Source organism: Rousettus aegyptiacus, unplaced genomic scaffold (assembly GCF_014176215.1).
Source record: "Rousettus aegyptiacus isolate mRouAeg1 unplaced genomic scaffold, mRouAeg1.p scaffold_m13_p_3, whole genome shotgun sequence".
Classification (NCBI taxonomy): Eukaryota; Metazoa; Chordata; class Mammalia; order Chiroptera; family Pteropodidae; genus Rousettus; species Rousettus aegyptiacus.
In genome coordinates, this window is record NW_023416306.1 from 10,080,758 (window position 1) to 10,099,405 (window position 18,648).

Here is an 18,648-nt window from a genome sequence, read left to right on the forward strand (position 1 = left end):
AATAGCTGATGCCAAATACACAGAATTATTTGGAAATTGCTGATTCCCCCTAGGTATGGCAGAAAATGTTTTGCTGAATCTGCATTTCTAGTCGTACCTAGCCTGAGATTGAACCTATATGTAGTCAAGGTCATTGGTAGAAACCGAGTGTTCTAGCTTCCAGGGCAGTGTTCTTACTTTCATTGAACATCTCCTCCTGTGACTTATTTGGTGACCATGTGAAAAATACTGAGGAAGGAGGGTACCTGTGACCTCTTAGGTCATCTCCCAATTATGCCATCGTGGGATGGAACAACATTTCATCTAATTGTTGTTCTAGGAGTGAATTCTATCCCTTAATTTCCTCAGAGCCCTCTTCATATCTTTGTTCCTCAGGCTGTAGATGAAAGGGTTCAGCATGGGTGTCACTACCGTGTACATGACTGTGGCTACACGGTCCTTCACCACTGAGTACATGGACAGGGGCCTAAAATACACGTAGATGACGCTCCCATAAAATAAGATTACTACGGTGAGGTGGGAGCCACAGGTGGAGAAGGCCTTCCACTTCCCGGCTACAGAGGGGATTCTGAGCACAGTGACGATGATTCGCAGGTAGGAGAAGAGAATGCACAGGAAGGGGGTCACAATGACAGCCAGGGTTTCAGTCATGACCACAATCTGGCTGGAGGACGTGTCAGAGCAGGATAGCTTTAGCACAGGCTGGGTATCACAGAAAAAGTGCTTAATGACATGGGAAGCACAGAAAGAAAGGCGGGACATGAGTAGCACACGGAGCATGGCATGTAGGTGGGAGATGGTGCAAGAACCCAGCAGCATGAGGAGGCATCGCCGTGGATTCATAACCGTGTCATAACGGAAGGGGTTGCAGATGGCTACAAGCCGGTCTATGGCCATTGAGGCCAACAGGTAGCTGTCAGTGTTGCCGAAGGCCATGAAGAAGTACATCTGGACCAGGCAGCCCACGTAGGAGATCGATTTTGTCTCTGACAGTAAATTCACCAGCATCTTTGGCACGATGACCGTGGTGAAGCAGATATCCATGAAGGATAGGTTGCTGAGGAAAAAATACATCGGTGTATGGAGCCGGGAGTCAGAGCGGATGGCCAGGATGATGAGTACATTTCCCACCATGGTGACCAGGTACATGATGAGAAAGATGGCAAAGAGGGGTTTCTGCAGCTGAGGGTTGGAAGAGAGGCCCAGGAGGATAAAGCCTTCGGTGCCGCTGGTGTGGTTCCTCATCTCCATGTGTCCCGGCTTCCTGGACAGGGTTTAGAGAAGCAGTGGGAGAAATGTGAAGGGTAATTTGATTAAGGGAGCTTCTTTTCTGACCTCAAGCCTATAAAAAAGCCCACTGCTATTTGTTAGGATTTTAAAGAATAATTATGTCAAGAAACTATAGAGAAACAGGTAATAAAATCTAACAAGGGAAAAGTTAAAAAATTCAATTGGTTTCCTGAAAGCAAAACTAATGTTTTCACATGTGGTTTTCGGACTTTCTATGTAGCCTGTGTCTGAGTTCTTCTGAATTCTTTTTAAAAAAAGAATTCTTCTTAGATCATTTCCTGATCAATTTCTTAGCCTCTTTTCTATTTCCTTTTGTCCAAGGAAAAGAAACTGCTGGTTCCCACTTTTAACCAAGATGATTTTGTACAAGACATTTCTATGAATGAGGTCCTCTCCTCAGGATGCTCTTCGACTGTTAGGTCCAGAGGCGGTGGTGTTTGTAGTGGAAATAGGACAAAGCGAGCATCCAATTTAATCTGCGCTCCTTGGCATTTATGGAAGTCAGAGGAGACTTCTGAAATTTTCTGAGCAAAACCTGGTTAATGTTTATCTAAGCCTTTTTTTGTTTGGCTAACATGATCTGAACACTTAAATCATGTTCGTGGTTTAGAGATGCCACTTACACTGGAGTACCCTTTGGTAACAGCCTATGTTACTGATATTAATTCTTTAAATGCATTAATCGTTATGGTTAAAAACCTATTAAGTCTTTATTCCACACATTTAAAAATTACTGGAATATAAAATTTTATGTATGAGAATCCCATTTCCAACGATATCGTGGAAAAGACCAGGCAAAGTTGGCCTCCATCATTGCTATTAAGTGCCGTTGCTCAGTTGGTAGTCCAAGACAATGAAAAAGCAAAAAGAAAGAAATAGGAAGTATAATTATCAGAAAAGATGAAATCGTCATTACTTTTAAGTGACTTGGTTATCTATCTAGAAAATCAAAGATAATTATCTGAAAGCTTATTCGACTATGAATATTTCACCAAAGTGGCCAAATAGAAAATAGATATATAAATATTTTTTTTTTTTTGGAGTAGAAGAATGGAGAAAAAGTTTTAATCAACAATGGAAAGTTCTAAAAAATATTTAGGAATAAACCTGAGAGGGGAGCAAACAAATGAGGAGGACCTACTTGAAGTAACTATAACAGAACAGAAAAGGATGATCGGAATAAATGAAGGTAGCATTCTCCTAAAAAAGGAAAACTCAATATTTAAAAATATCAGATAGTTTTCTTATATAAGTGGTATATAATGCTTGTCCTTCTGTCTGACTTATTCACTTAGCATAATGACTTCAAGATTCTTCTATATCATTGCAAATGGCAGGATTTTTTTTTTTTTTTTTTTTTTTTTTTGCTGTTCTACTCTGCCATTTTGACCAGAACTCTCAGGTTTTTCTTTTTCCTTATAGCTGAATCTCAAAAGACAAACTCATAGAAATAGATAGTAGAATGGTGGTTACTAGAGGCTGGGGGCTGGGTAGGAGGATGAGGGAAAAGGAGCAATGTCTGTCAAAGGTACAAACTTCTAGTTATAATTTGAATGAGTTCTAGGGATCTGACGTAGAGCATTGTGACTAAATTAACGACACCGTATTATTATATATTTGAACTTTGCTGAGGAAGTAGATATTTATTTATTTATTGAGATCTAATTGACATAATACTGTGTAGGCCTACAGTGTACAACATGCAGATTTGATATTTATATATTGTCATATGATTACCAGCGTAGTGTTAGCTAACACATTTATCATGTCATCTAATCATCATTCCTTTTTTTTTGTGGTGCAAACAATTTAGACGCAGTCCCTTAGTAACTTGGTATGGTATTGTCTGTGTCACTATGCTGTGCATTAGATTTCCAGGGCTTATCTGTCTACTCGTTACAAGTTTGTACCTTTAAACAACATCTTCCTAGTTCCCCCACTCCACAGCTCCAGTAACCACCATTCTGCTTAAGTGAGTAGAACTTAAATGTTCCTAACAATATAACCTTAAACGTTCTTAACAATATAAAGGGTAATTATGTGAGGTGATGGAGGTGTTAACTAACCCTCTTGTGGTAATCATTTTTAACATTTAAGTGTTTCAAATCATCACATCGTATGCCTTAAATTATACAATGTTATGTGTCAATTAGATCTCAATAAAGCTGGGAACAATTAAATTCTCCAACTAATAAAATTCAGCACACTTATAATAACATTGCAAGGGTTTTTTCTTAAAGTAGGACTTGAGAAAGTCATTCTAAAATTCATCTAGAGGAGTAAATGGCTAAACAAAGACAAGACAATTTTGAAAAAATTAGAATAATGATAGATAACTTTTCTAATTTAAAATCAAAGCACATAATAATGAAAAACAATAAGATAATTGTACACAAAGAGAAAAACAAATCAATGGACCAACACAAATAATTCTGCATACCTGTATTTATACATGTATATATGTCTCGATCTATATGGAACTTACTATATAATAAAGATTGATTTTATAGCAATGGAGAAAGAATATTAAATAACTGATAAGGCTTGGTTGAACATTTTGAAAAAATAAAGCTAGATTTCATTTTAACCCACATAGAGGAATAAAACCCATATAAATAATCTAAAAGTAAAAAATGCAAATCATAAAATAGAGGGGCATATTTGTATGGTTTTAGGATGAGAATGATATTCCAACCAAGAAAGAAAACGTAGAGGCAAGAATGACTAAATATTATACCTTAAATTATAAAAATTATACCAAAAGAGACAATAAGTAAAACTTAAATATAAACTGTTGACTCAAAGAAAAGTTTTGTAACACATTTACCAAAGAAAGCATATGAGAAGAGGTTCAACCTCATTAGTAATCAGAAAACATAATTTGACTGAAATATAATTTTCACCTACCAGATTGTCAATACATGTTTGGACAGTATTTTAAGGGAAAAGACCTTCACATCACTTAAAGTGAGAGGGTAATTAGAATAGACCATTTGGTAGTCTCTATCAGAATTGAAAATCTATATCTCTTTCTCTAGCAATTCTACTTTTAGAAATCTGTCTTTTAAAAATAATAACATGTGTAGCACCGAGATGTGTACACACAGTGTTATTGTAGCATGGCTTATAATTTCCAACAAACAATACAAATGAACAAAATAATCCACCGAAGAAACAACCTAAATGTCCACAAATAGGTGAATTATTAAACAATTTTAAATAATTTATAGTGAATTCTCATTACTCAGTGTCATACCGTCTCTAAAGAAATAAGTTGGCTAACATTAGCCACCATTTATTTACACTCAATTTATGCCACATGCTGATCTAAGTGCTTTGCATGTCTTTCATCATTTATTTTTTTAAATCTTAAGAGATACATGCTATTATGTATCCCTGTTTTGCAGATAAAGAAATAGAATTTAGCAAAGTCGAGTAACTTACCAGATCCCACAATTAGTAATTAATTGGTAGAGCTGGGATTTTAATTCAGGCTTTCCGAAGGCAGAGTGGAAGCTATTTGTTGCTAAGCTATGTGATCCTTGCTGCACTACTGTCTCTGATATTTTATTACATGACTAAAGCAAGTTGCAAAACAATGTATAAAAATCCTATTTTTTTAAAGAAAGGTGTCTATTTTATGTGCTGTTCGTTGTGTGTATTTATGTGTGCCAACTTCCTTCTGAAGTAAAATGGAGGGATGAAGCTCTATATTGAGCTTTTAAATTTATTGTTTGTATTTTAAAATAATGGACATGTGTTTATTTATAAAAGAGGCAAAATTTTACTGTAATTCCACTTCTTAGAGAATTAGAGATGTTTGCATATTTAGAATTCTTTTTCTCTACATAGATCTATACACATATTGTATTCAGGATGGGGTCATTAACATTGCATTTTTCGCATCAAAATCCCAGGATAAGCAAGATATGTAATGATCTGGCATCAGATACCACGTGTGTGCCTCCTGTATTCAAAATGCTTTATCTCTCCCATAGACAGTGCTACAATGGATATATAGCACTTATAAGAGTGTTTCTGTGGTATAGAATATGCTCTGAGGTATGGAATGCTGAGTTGAAGTTAAAGAACATTGAAAATTTTAATAGATAATCTGAGACAACCATCCTTCAACCACTCTTGGGCAGTGTGTCCTTTGACTCTCTACCCTCTTTTCCCCATTTCCTTAACTCCTGGGCCATTTTTTTTCTCTGGTGGTGAAGGGCTAACTGATCCTCTTTGGACTTGAACCTGGAATTTCCCAGGTCTATGTCATATTTCTCAGGGGCACTAGGTACCCCTCTTCCAATTAGCTGAATCAAATACTATGGTATATCCCCTCATGCCTTGGGCAAGTCATTTCAACTCACTGTGTATTCATGGATAAGATGGAGGGGGCTCTACTTTCTGCCCCACCTACTCCTGTCATTTAGAGCCTCAGATGACAGTTGACGTATGTATGTACCTGTGATACCCTCACCACATCAAATTGTATGCATTAAATAAATGCAGTTTTTTTTTCTTTTTTGTGTGTCAATCATACCTCAACAATGTTTTTGTTTGTTTGTTTGTTTGTTTGTTTGTTTAAAAGAGGAAGTATTGCAGAGCCTGGAATGTTTGCAGACTTAAGTTACATAGTTAACGATAAGAGAACCAAGTCCATTTGGCTGTCCCTGAATACTTTTCAAATGTAGACCTGAAAAGAATGAAATGATTCTGACTGCATTTGGTCACACAGTCTCATAGGTGGAAGTCGAGTCTGCTTACTTGAAATGCCTGTTTGTTGCTCCAGAGCACAGTTAAGGAGGAAAACATGTGCTAGCTGATGCCAAATTATTACATATCTTGCTTATTCTGGGATTTCGATGTGAAAAATGCCATGTTAGTAAACGAGAGGACTGGAATTCGGAAATGAGGAGCCTGTGCCCCTCCCCAAATGTTTAGCCTCTCGTCTCCATTGCTACTGGTTTCGTACAACCCACATAGGTAGGATGATCCCTTATCAAGTCTTTATAATGATTAAGAAGAAGCATGGGATATCGATTCACAGTTTTAGAGTAAAATGGAAGCACTTCTCATTTCTTTCAAAAGCACAATTATAATAGCTTGATTGAATAATGTGCCTTCATAAGCTTATTATTAATTACATACATTGTTTTACCACTTACTGATTATTTAAATAAGATAATGTAGGCAAACATTTTTGCAGGTTATAGCATCATGTAAATGAAAGTTATTATGGTTAATAATAAAGTGTTGGCATTACTGGCAAAAAAAATGACAGTCGAGTGAAAGTTTGGTAAAGCTTTCTCCAGGTGGTTAGTATTATTACTCATACAGTAAGCTCGACAATGACATTTAGTGAAGGAGCTTTTCATCAGTTTGTGGTTGAGAAAACCCAGCAGTGACTAGAAGCTTTTCTGAGCCTTTTAAATCACACTATCCCACCTGTCTACGTACTTATTCCATTCCTCGATAGACAGAAAATATAGATGATTGCTATACTTTGCAACTTTCTCCATCAGAAATGCCACTTTGTGGACATGTATCATCCTGGGTTGGTTTTTCCTTTCTTCCTTCTTCACTTATGCAGACCCCTTCTAGCCACCAGCCCACCTGAAACCAGGGAATACAAACTTGGAGCTCAGAATGCATTTTCTAGACAGGATATAAAAATGCTCGGCTGGTAATACACTTGTGGAAAGCTATCCATCATCCATGCACTCGGTACCTTGCATTAGTAATGACAGCTGAGAAGTGACTAAACTGGAAAAAAGTTCAGCCGACAGTTGTCAGACAAGTCCTGTGCTCAGCGTTTGTCTCATTTAATCCTCACAACAGCGCTATGATGTTAGTAGCATTGTTACACCCCTTTACAGATAAAGAGACTGAAATTCAGAGAGTCGCATAGCTGGTAAATGGTTTACCTAAGACTTACACTCAGCTAGTCTGATGTCAAATTGTGCGTTTTAATTTCTTCCATCATACCTCTTCCCTGAACCATAGACATGTGTAGAGAACTAAGCTGGAGTGTCCTCTGCAAGCCAGAGTACGCTAACTGCCAAGTGCCTGAAGCCTCCTCCCTGACCCACTCTTCCTACTCCACTCATCCTTTGCTCCCACAATTTGGGATCCTTTCCATTTCCTCCCTTCCTGTGTTCACATCTGCCACCCATTCCACAAAGCCGTATGTTCTGTTTTCCTTGCCTTCAACAGGTTTGGATTTTGGTCCTCGGCTCAGTCCGAGTCTGGGGAAACAGCAGCTCTGTGCTTTGGCATCATAAATATCTGACCTTAGAATCTCTCCTGGGTCCAGATGTTTTGAAACCTAGCTTTGCCCCGTCTACCTTTTCCCACTTCCCATAGTAAGACAAAGAGGTATTGATCTCCATGAGCAGGTGCGTCGTGCTTAGGTTTGCAGGGCCCTTTCAGGCCAGGTTTTCCAAGTTTCAGCTCTCTAAAATGTCTCCTTTCTGCCTAGTTTTCATGCCGGTATTAGATTAGATATTCATGTCACTCTTCCCACCTACTCAGATCTAGATTCCAGGGCAAGTGGACATTTAAAATATTCCCATTGGAATTATCTTGTAAAAAATTGTCTTCCTTCTGTCTCAGTGCAGCTTTGGCCTCCCTCTGATCACCCAGAGGTGCTCAAAGCAGGGCATCTGCTGGAACACAGCCTCTCATGTTCTGCTGAGCTGGCGGTGCCGCACCCAGATGTCTCCTGCTAGAGATGCCCACTTCATCACAGCCCTTTCCCTGTGCGTTCCCAACCGTGGTGCTGTCATAGCTACCAATTACGTGGTGCTCACACATGCCAGATCCTGCTCTGAGAACTTTCCATACGTTAGGTCATTTAGTCTTTACAGGACTGCATTCTACAGGTAATGAAAGTGAGGTACGGGGGAGTGCAGGGATTTGCCTAAGGCCACAGAGCTCCATACGGGTGGAGTCCAGTGTCAGAGCGTGTGCTTTTAACTCCTGCATTATCCTAAGTCTCTTGTTCCTTGTTCCTCTGCTGACCCGGTTTCCTAGCAGAGTTAGCTGTGGCACTGGGGTTGCAGGAGGTGGGATGTGCGCTTTAAGGGTGGGGCAGTGCTGTGCACAAAGTGGACTCTCCAAAAATATGTGATGTATGATCAAAAGGACAGAGAGGGAAAAATAAAGGGAGAGGCAATGTCTCCTGGCTTTTGAGATGGAGGAGGGACGAAGATAGGGTTAGGAAAATGGAGGAAGGTCACACAAGGACGTTTACCCCACAGTCTCTGATCCCAAAGACCCCTCAGCCTGCCTACCTGCAGGCTGACAGAGGAGATTCTGGGTCCTGACCAGGTTTGGGGCCTGCTAGGGGGTGAAGATCAGATTCTGAGTCTCTGAGAAAGGAGGCTGCTTAAAGTGCAGATGCAGCTTCAGAAATGTGTGGTTATTCCTTCTGCATACGGTGGGAATTGATGATAGAAAGGGAGACCGAGGGGTAGGTCCTCCCGGCATGCCAGAGCCCTGGAGGATTGGCTCTGTGGTTTTCCCAGGAGAGGAGAATTTGACTGATGCCATACTGAGCTCTGTGTCCAGAAGCCTGTGGGGACCTGGGTTCCAGAGGTGTAGCCTCTCATACCCGGGAAGGGAATTGGGGCCATGCAGAAGCAGGCGTAGATGTGTGTTCATGCATGTGCATGTGTACGTGTGTGTGTTTATGCATGTGTGTGTCCATTCTGTACATGATGTGCTCCTTTGCATGTCTCTGTGTAGACTTATGTGTATGCTTAGAGCTTTCCTCTGATTATATCTACTTTTAGAAAGGATTTATTTTATTCTTACCGATTCGTATTAGCAGTTTCCCAAGTTAACTTCTAGGCACCCTTGTTTTTATAGCTAAACTTTCAAAAAGTCCCCAGATCCTACCTGCCCACATGTTTATTGTGAGATTTGCCTCCTATTCTGACAGAGAGAACACGATAGCTCCGACTCAAGGTTAGAACTAACCCGAGGGCCGGACTGGTCTCTCTTCACCTCAATGTGCCATCTCATGGTCTTATTATCTAGGATTCTCTTTAGTCTTAACGTTTAGGAATATCTGTAGGCATATACATGAAAGATCGTGCATTCTTAAAGACTATGTGTTGCTTAGAAAAAGGAGTACGGGGCTGATGGCAGAGTGAGGCCAGCGCTAAACAAATGCTATGTTTCCTGGAACCAACGGACCTAATTGACATTATGAGTTACTAGAAGCCGTAATTAATGAATTTACTTAATATGTGGCAGGCATTTTTCACATTCTAAAGTGGTGTAATTGTACTTAGCTGAGCACGAGGAAACTACGGCATATGAACAGAGACGTGGAGAGGTGGCAGCTCGTCTAGGCCAGCCTCCCCCAAGGCAATTGCTTGGAGAGAGGTAGTGATGACATCCAGGTGTGCCTGCACAGAGAGGAAGGCAGCTGCAAATTGGGTTTGTGTCCTGGATACCTGGTTGCTTTGTGATAATAGGAAGAGGATGTAGTGACAGTAATGGTAGGGCATTGATGTTGAGTCCTAGGTGTCCCTGAGTTCTACTAGGTTGCTATAAACCTCTTGTTATATCTATAAGGCCATAATCCTAATATTCAGCTTCATGTCCTGCTGTCCACAAGCTTATGATTTATAATAGCTGGTAGTTGTAAAAGCTTGATAAAATAAGGGAGGCAAAAAGATTTTAGAGGGAGAGTATATGTCTTACTTTATTACTACTGTTATTGACAATAACATAATCAGTGAAGGATTGATTATGCAACAAAGGCACACTTACATGTTTTTGAGTTATTAGAATCATGTAATGATCATTATCACCATTCGCCAATACTTCTGACTCTCCCTTTTACAGATACATCCTTGGATTGTACCTCAGTCTCCATTTCGTTTGGATGGGTCATGAGATTAGCTGTGGACAATGAGTTGTGGTCAGAAGTGGTGTGAGTCACTTCTGGACCAGAGTATTTAGTTGTGAGGGCGAATGTCTTCAAGAGGCTTTCTCAGCTCCTGACAGAGCAATGATTCATATTTATAATGGTGACTTTCTCATCAGCTTTGGCCCCTGAGTATGTATAGTGAACAGCACCCGTAAACTTTTTTATGGTGGACATGCAGTGCGAGTAAGAAAAACCTTGGATTTAAGGGCCAAAGATTTTTGAGATTGTTTTTTTTCACAGCATAACCTAGCTTAACCTGATTGTTACACGTTGCTTTCTTCAGGATATAAGGCACATTTCAGGGAGGATTCTGGCAAGAGAAAAGTAAAAAATGTCTAAACTACTTCCGAAAACTGAAACTGTTTCACATGTGCCTAGGATCTTCTATTTAGCATAATGTGTCTCAGTTCTCAATTCTTTTTTTTTTTTGAATACTTGTATGATTTTTAAAAATTTAGTTATTTAAATTAGTTTTAAGTGTACGGTACATCAGTTAAACATCTTTATAGTTCATAAGACGATCCCCCTATTTGCTCCCTCCTCTCTCTGGCCCTCCACTTAGCCATCATTCCCTCTGCCACGCTCCCATTCCCATGACCACCTATCAACTACTAATTTGTACTTCTTTAATCCTTTACCCATTCTCCAATCCCCCAAGCACCCTTCCCTTTGTCCATCCCCAAATTGTCCATTATATACATGAATCTGTTTTCATTAGTTTATTCGTTTTGTTCTTTAGATTCTGCATATTAGTGAAATCATATGGTATTTCTCTTTACCTGACTTATTTCACTCAGCATAATAACCTCTAGGTCCATCCATGTTGTTGCAAATGTCATTTTTTTAATGGCTGAGTAATATTCCATTGTATATATGAACATAATTTCTTTATCCAATTGTCTATTGATGAACATTTAAGTTGCTTCCATATCTTGGCTATTGTAAATTGTGCTACCATGAATATTGGAGTGCATAGATATTTATGAATTATTGTTTTGGATTTTTTGGATATATACCCAGAAGTGAAATTGCTAGGTCAAAAGGTGTATCCATTTTTCATTTTTTGAGAAACCTCCATACTGTTTTCCATAGCGGCTGTACCAATTTTCAGTTCCACCAAGAATGTACGAGGGTTCCCTTTTCTCTGCATCCTCACCAACACTTGTTGTTTTTTGATTTACTGATGATAGCCATTCTGACAGGTGTGAAGTGATATCTCATTGTGGTTTTTGCATTTCTCTGTTGACTAGTGACCTTGAGCATCTTTTCATATGTCTATTAGCCATCGTTATTTCGTCTTTGGAGAAGTATCTATTCAGGTCTTCTACCTATTTTTTAATTGGATTGTTTGTTTGTTTTTGTTGTTGAGTTGTATAAGTTTTTTATATGTTTTGGATATTAATCCCTTCTCAGATGTATCATTAGCAAATATTTTTTCCCGGTCGGTTGTCTTTTTGTTTTGTTGTTGGTTTCCTTTGCTGTACAAAACTTTTAAATTTGATGTAGTACCATTTGTTTTTCGTTTCTTTTTTGTTTCCCTTGCCTGAGAAGATATATCTGAAAAGAAGTTCCTGTTAATAATATCAGGGAGTTTACTGCCTGTGTTTTTTCTAGAAGTTTTATGATTTTGATTTTGGGTCTTATATTTAAGTCTTTAATCTATTTTGAGTCTATTCTTGTATACAGTGTAAGAAGGTGGTCCAGCTGCTTCTTTTTTTTTTTTTTTGCATGTATCTGTCCAACTTTCCCAACACCATTTACTTATTGAAGAAACTTTCTTTACCCCGTTTTATGTTCTTACCTCCTTTGCCATATACTAAGTGAGTGTATACATGTAGATTTATTTCTGGATTCTCTATTCTGTTACATTGATCAACGTATCTGTTTTAATACCAGTACCATGCTGTTTCGATTCCTGTAGCCTTGTAGTATAGTTTGATATCAGGTAGTGTGATGCCTCCAACTTTGTTCTTCTTTCTCAAGATTCCCCTGGCTATTCGGGGGGTTTTATATCTCCATACAAATTTTAGGATGGTTTGTTCTAGCTCTCTGAAAAATGCCATTGGTATTTTGATAGGGATTGCATTGAATCTATAGATTGCTTTGAGTAGTATGGCCATTTTAACAATGTTGATTCTTCCTACCCATGAACAGGGTACATGCTTCCACTTGCTTGTATCTTCTTCAGTTTCTTTTTAAATGACTTATAATTTTCTGAAAACAGGTCTTCTACCTTTGTGGTTAATTTGATCCCCAGCTATTTTATAGTTTCAACATATTTGTAAATAAGATTGTTTTCTTAATTTCTCTTTCTGAAAGTTCATCATTGGTGTATAAAAATATCACTGAATATTTATTTTGTAACCTGCCACTTTACTAAATCCATCGATCAGTTCTAACAGTTTTTTAGTGGAATCTTTAGGGTTCCGTATTTATAGAATTATATCATCGGCAAATAACAAGAGTTTTACTTCTTCCTTTCTAATTCGTATGCCTTTTATCTCTCTTTCTTGTTTTATTGCTGTGGCTAAGACTTACAATACAATGTTGAAGAGTTGTGGTGAAAGTGGGCATCCTTGTCTTGATCTTAAGGAAAATGCTTTTAGCCTTTCCCCATTGAGGATGGTGTTAGCTGTAGATGTTTGTCATGTATGGCCTTTATTATGTTGAGGTACGTTCCCTCTATTCCCACTTTACTGAGAGTTTTTATCATAAATGGATGCTGGATTTTGTCGAATACTTCTTCCGCATCTTTTGGTATGACCATATGGTTTTGATCTTTCGATTTGTTAATGGGGTGTATCACATTAATTCATTTGTGCATATTGTACCAACTTTGCATCCCAGGAATAAATCCAACTTGATCATGATGTATGATATTTTTAATGTATTGCTGAATTCGGTTTGCTAATATTTTTGCTGAGGATTTTTGCATCAATGTTCATAAGAGATATCGGCTTACAGCTTTCTTTTTATGTAATGTCTTTGTCTGGTTTTGGAATCAAGGTAATGGTGGCCTCATAAAAGGAATTAGTGAGTCTTCCCTCTTCTTGAATATTTTGGATTAGTTTGAGAAGAATAGATGCTAATGCTTCTTTGAATGTTTGGTAAAATTCACCTATAAAGCCATCTGGTCCAAAACTTTTGTTTTATGGGAGGTTTTTGATTCCTGATTCTATTTCATTGGTGATAATCAGTTGGTTCAGATTTTCTGTTTCTTCTTTACTCAGTCTTGGGAGATTGTATGTTTCTAGGAATGTGTCCATTTGTTAGTGTATTTATCTAACTCGTTGGCGTATAAGTGCTCGTAGTATTTTCATATGATCCATTGTATTTCTGTGGTGTCTGTGGTTATTTCTCCTCTATCATTTCTTATGTTATTTAATTGAGTCCTCTCTCTCTTTTCCTTGATGAATGTGGCTAAGGGTCTGTCCATTTTGTTTTTCCTTTCAAAGAACCAGCTCTTGGTTTCATTAATCTTTAGTATTGTTTTTCTAGACTCTATTTCATTTATTTCCATTCTTATCATTATTATTTCTTTCCTTCTATTCACTTTGGGCTTTCTTTGCTGTTCTTTTTCTGGATTTTGTAATTGTAAGATTAGATTGTTTATTTGAGCTTTTTCTTGTTTCTCAAGGTAGGCCTGTATTGCTATGAGTTTTCCTGTTAGTACTGCTGTTACTGTGTCCCTAAATTTTGAGTCATCGTGTTTTCATTTTCATTCATCTCTAAGTATCTTTTCGATTTCTTCCTTGATCTCATTAATAGCCCATTCATTGTTCACTAGCATGTTATTTACGCCTCCTTGTGTTTGTGTATTTTCTAGTTTTTTTCTTGTAGTTGATATCTAGTTTCATACCATTGTGATCAAAGAAGACATTTGATATGATTTCAATCTTAAATTTATTGAGACTTAATTTCTGTCCTAACATGTGGTCTATCCTTGAAAATGTTCTATGTTCACTTGAGAAGAAAGTATATTTTGCTACTTTGGAATAAAATGCTCTGAAACTATCTATGAAATCCATCTGTTCTAGTGTGTCTTTTAGGCCCATTGTTTCCTTGTTGATTCTTTGCCTGGAAGATCATCCATTGGTATCAACGGGTTGTTAAAGTTTCCTGCTATGAATGTATTACTATTGATCTCTCCTTTTATGTCAGTCAATAATTGCTTTATATATGCAGGTGCTCCTATGTTGGGAATGTATATGTTTGCTAGGGTTATGTCCTTGTGATTTATCCCAAGGGACTAGTCAGGAGTTGCCCCATTGTGGTCTGCTGCCAGCCTCCAGTTGTGTTGGTTTTGTGGCCTCTTGGGAGGGGCTCCCCTGTAAGCCAAGGTCAGCCACTGCTTTTGATTGCTCAGGGATACCTGATGAGAACTATAAAGTGATTCGCAGATGGTTGTTGCCTATGCTGGATTGGCTTTGATGTGGCTCCTTCATATTATCAGACGTAGGTGTTATGATCAGCTGGATTTCAGGTGACTCTCCATGTTGATTATTTTATAATTTGGTTGTAATTTCAATGTGGATCTGAAATGAAGAGTACTCCCTTCTGCAATCATACTTTCCACCTTGGCAGCTTGAAATACAGACTCTTCAAAAAGAATAAAATTTAGAGATGAGATAGAAGGGGAGTAAATAGTAGCTTTCACTGAGGCCTGAACAGGGTCAAGAGCCAGCCGTTGCACTGGAGCGATGAGGGAGGAGTGGGGAATGAAAATAAAACAGAGTGAAGAAGGATTCGGGGACAGGGTGATGCTCTCAGTTTAGGGGTATTGCCTGTGTCACCTCCATAAAGATCCGTGGTGTCTCAATTCTTTTTAAAGATTCTTTTAAGTTTTTTTTTTTCCTGACCAATTCCTTAGCCTTTTGTTTGTTTGTTTAATCAGGATGCTTTCACAGAAGGGATCCCAGTGAATGAGGTTGTCTCATCAAGATCCTGTCTTAGTCCCAGGACCAGAGGTGGTGGTAGTGAGGATAGGACAAAGGCAAGCATCAGGTTTAATCAGTGGTCCTTGGTGTCCTCAGAAGTTAGATGAGAAAATTTAAGTCCTCAGAGCACAGGCTGCTTAATGTATTTTAAAGCATTTCTGTTTGGCTAATGTGACTTGGATATCGAAATTGTAAGTTTTTGGTTCAGGCCTACCACTCAAAATGTGGATGCTACCAGGAATAGCTTATATTACTGAGATTAATTATTTAAAAGTATATATTATTTTCTGATTTAAAAAAACTACAAAGTCCTCATTCTAAACATTTAAAATACAAGAATATAAAATTTTGAACATGAAATTTATTCTTACCAATATCTTTGAAGAGAGAAGGCAGAATGGCCTCTGTTACCAATAGGGGACGGCATTGCTCGGATGGTAGTCTAAGCCAACAAAAAGGCAAAATTAAAGAAAAGGAAGCATAGATATTAGAATAGTCATTTTCAGTGACTTGTCTATCTAGAAAAATGCAAATACACATAGGAGAACTTTAAATATATGAAGATTTCACCAAAGTGGCCAGATGGAAGATAAATCTACAAATATTAGTACTTTTCTTGGATTAGAAAAATGTATGGGAAAAAGTTTCAATCGACAATGGTAAGAAAATCTAAAAAATACTTAGAAATAATCCTGAGAGGGAGAAAACAAATGTGAAAGATCTTTCTGAAGAAACTATAACAGAATACAAAAGAATGATCTCAATAAATGAAGATGATATACTCCTTAAAAAGGAAAATTCAGTATTAAAAATGTCAGTTTGTTGATTACACATATAAGTGATATCATACAGTGGTCATCTTTTTCTGTTGATTATTTCATAGCATAATGCCCTCGAGGTCCATCCATCTTGTGGTAATGGCAGACTTTCCTTCTTTCTCATGGCTGAATCTAAAAGAGACAGACTCACAGAAACTGATTGTAGAATGGTGTTTGCCAGGGCCCGGGAGATGGGTGAAATGCAGAGATGCGGGTCAAAGGTACAATCTTCCAGTGCTAAGATGAATAAGTTCTAGGGATCTAATGTAGAGCATGGTGAGAGGGGGGGAAAAAAAAAGGAGAGGCAATGTCTCCTGGCTTTTGAGATGGAGGAGGGAAGAAAAGTTAGGAAAATGGAAGAAGGTCACACAAGGACGTTTACCCCACAGTCTCTGATCCCAAAGTCCCCTCAGCCTGTCTACCTGTGGGCTGACAGAAGAGATCCTGGGTCCTGACCAGGGTTGGGGCCTGCTCAGTTGTGGAGATCAGATTCTGAGTCTCTGAGAAAGGAGGCTGCTTAAAGTGCAGATGCAGCTTCAGAAATGTGTGGTTCTTCCCTCTGCCTACTGTGGGAATTGATGATAGGAAGAGAGACTGAGGGGTAGGTCCTCCCGGCATGCCAGAGCCCTGGGGGATTGGCTCTGTGGTTTTCCCAGGAGAGGGGAATGTTACTGATGCCACACTGAGCAATATGTCCAGGAGCCTGTGGGGACCTGGGCTCCAGAGTTGTAGCCTCTCATATCTGGAAAGGGAATTAGGGCCATGCAGAAGCAGGGGTAGATGTGTGTTCATGCACGTGCATGTGTATGTGTGTGTTTATGGATACATGTGTCCTCTCTGTGCATGCATGTGCTCCTGTGCATGTCTGTGTATAGGCTTGTGTACCTAACTGCAGGGAGAAATGATGGCCTCTGACACCTCTGAGGTTCTCTGTCTGTCCTATAATGGTCTCTAGGTGCAGGCGCAGTGTTATGGGGAATGGATTAAGGTACAGGGATGAAAAAGAAGTTAGAAGGAAGGGAAGAATGAATAGGTGGAGACCAGAGGCTCTGGGACCAGATGGAGTAGATTTAGTTGCTGGCTCTGCCTCTTACAAGCTGTGTGAGCTTTTGTAATATTTAACATTTCTGAGCCTCATTTTGCTTTGTTGTCTTTTCGTTTGCCTTTTTTGAACATTGTATTGCTTCAATATCTTAAGTCTGACTACTTGTTTTTATTAAATTTATTGGGATGACAATTGGTTAATAAAATTATATAGGTTCAAGTGTACAATTCAATAATACTGACTACTTATTTTTGAATGCCAGTTCTACCAATTAGTAAATGGGTGATTTGGACAAATTATTTAACTCTACTAACCCACATTGTCCTCATGTATAAATGGCATAGCAATCACAGCTTGTAGATAGATATTTGTTTTTCTGGTTTTTTTTTCCTTTAAATAGACTTTATTTTTTTTACCCATTATGTGTTTATAGCAAAATTGATCAGAAAGTACAGAGAGTTCCCATATGCCCTCCTGCCCCCACACATGCATGGCCTCCCCCATTATCAGCATCCCCACCAGAGTGGTGCCTTGTTAGAATGGATGAATCTGCAATGACACATCATCACCCAAAGTCCATAGTTTACATTAGGGTTCATTCTTGGTTTTGCACCTTCTGTGAGCTCTGACAAATGTATTAACGGACTTCACCAAAACTTGAAGGTGACACAAAGAGATCACTTATGCAGAAAAATGTAAATGTGGATAGCAGCTCTCACTGTCCCTGGATGTCAGTGGCTTTATTTAGGGGATCCATTCTGATCTTTTCTTTCCTTTTCCTGGCAGCATAACCTTAATTTCTTCCAGAGGGAAGACCCTTTTCCATGTTCTCTTTTTCCTAAGTTCAAGTCCCTAATAACCTATTTCTGGATGCATCAGGGGTCAGTAAGGCTGCCAGACTTAGAAACCCTCCAGAGGATCTAACATCGGTCATCTCCCCAGAGGTGCCCCTGTCAAATGAAGACAGTCATTTACATCATTTCACAAAATGCCTAGTATCCCGATCTGAAGCCACGATAACTCCCGGTTCAGGCCTCCTCCAGAACAGTGAGGAGGTGTTCTCCGTGTGAACTGGTGATATAAAAAATCTCGCCCCAAAGAAAACTGACAACAAAGCCCCGTAAGATGTAGGTAGTAGAGGGTGACTAATTGGTCACCTAATCCATATCCCTGGATTATGTGATAAAATTGTCAATTCCCCCAGATTAATACATATATTGATAGACTCACAAAACTCTAGTAGGGTTCTTTATAGAATGTATCAAGTCTACTCTAAAGCTCATCAAGGAGAGATAATGTGCAAAAGTAACAAAATAATTTTCAAAATCAAAGCAAAACAGTGAAGGTGGGTTTCTCTTCCTAGTCAGAAAAACATGCCACAAAGCTTTCCCAAGTAAAACGCATAATATAAGTATAGGGACAGACAACCGAACCGATGGAGCAGAGCGGGATACAGACACAGACCTATATAAAAAGACATTTAGCTTTTTTTGCATGTGGCAAAACTGTAGGACTGTTGGATAGATTTGGAGAATATAAGTTTAGATCTCTACCTTATTCCACATATAAAATAAATTACAGATTGATTTGAAGATATAAAAGACAAAAAATCTA

General features: G+C 38.6%; 1 protein-coding gene across 1 annotated transcript; it reads right to left on the reverse strand.

Moving 5' to 3' along the window:
- Window positions 1-315: 315 nt before the first annotated feature.
- LOC107505143 (olfactory receptor 1L4) lies at window positions 316-8,646 on the reverse strand. Its single transcript, XM_016134998.2, has 2 exons — window positions 8,586-8,646; window positions 316-1,264 (listed from the first exon to the last, which is right to left on the reverse strand). Exon 2 carries the CDS (start codon window positions 1,249-1,251, stop codon window positions 316-318), a length of 936 nt encoding a protein of 311 aa, XP_015990484.2. The 5' UTR covers window positions 1,252-1,264; window positions 8,586-8,646.
- Between the last annotated feature and the right edge of the window lie 10,002 nt (window positions 8,647-18,648).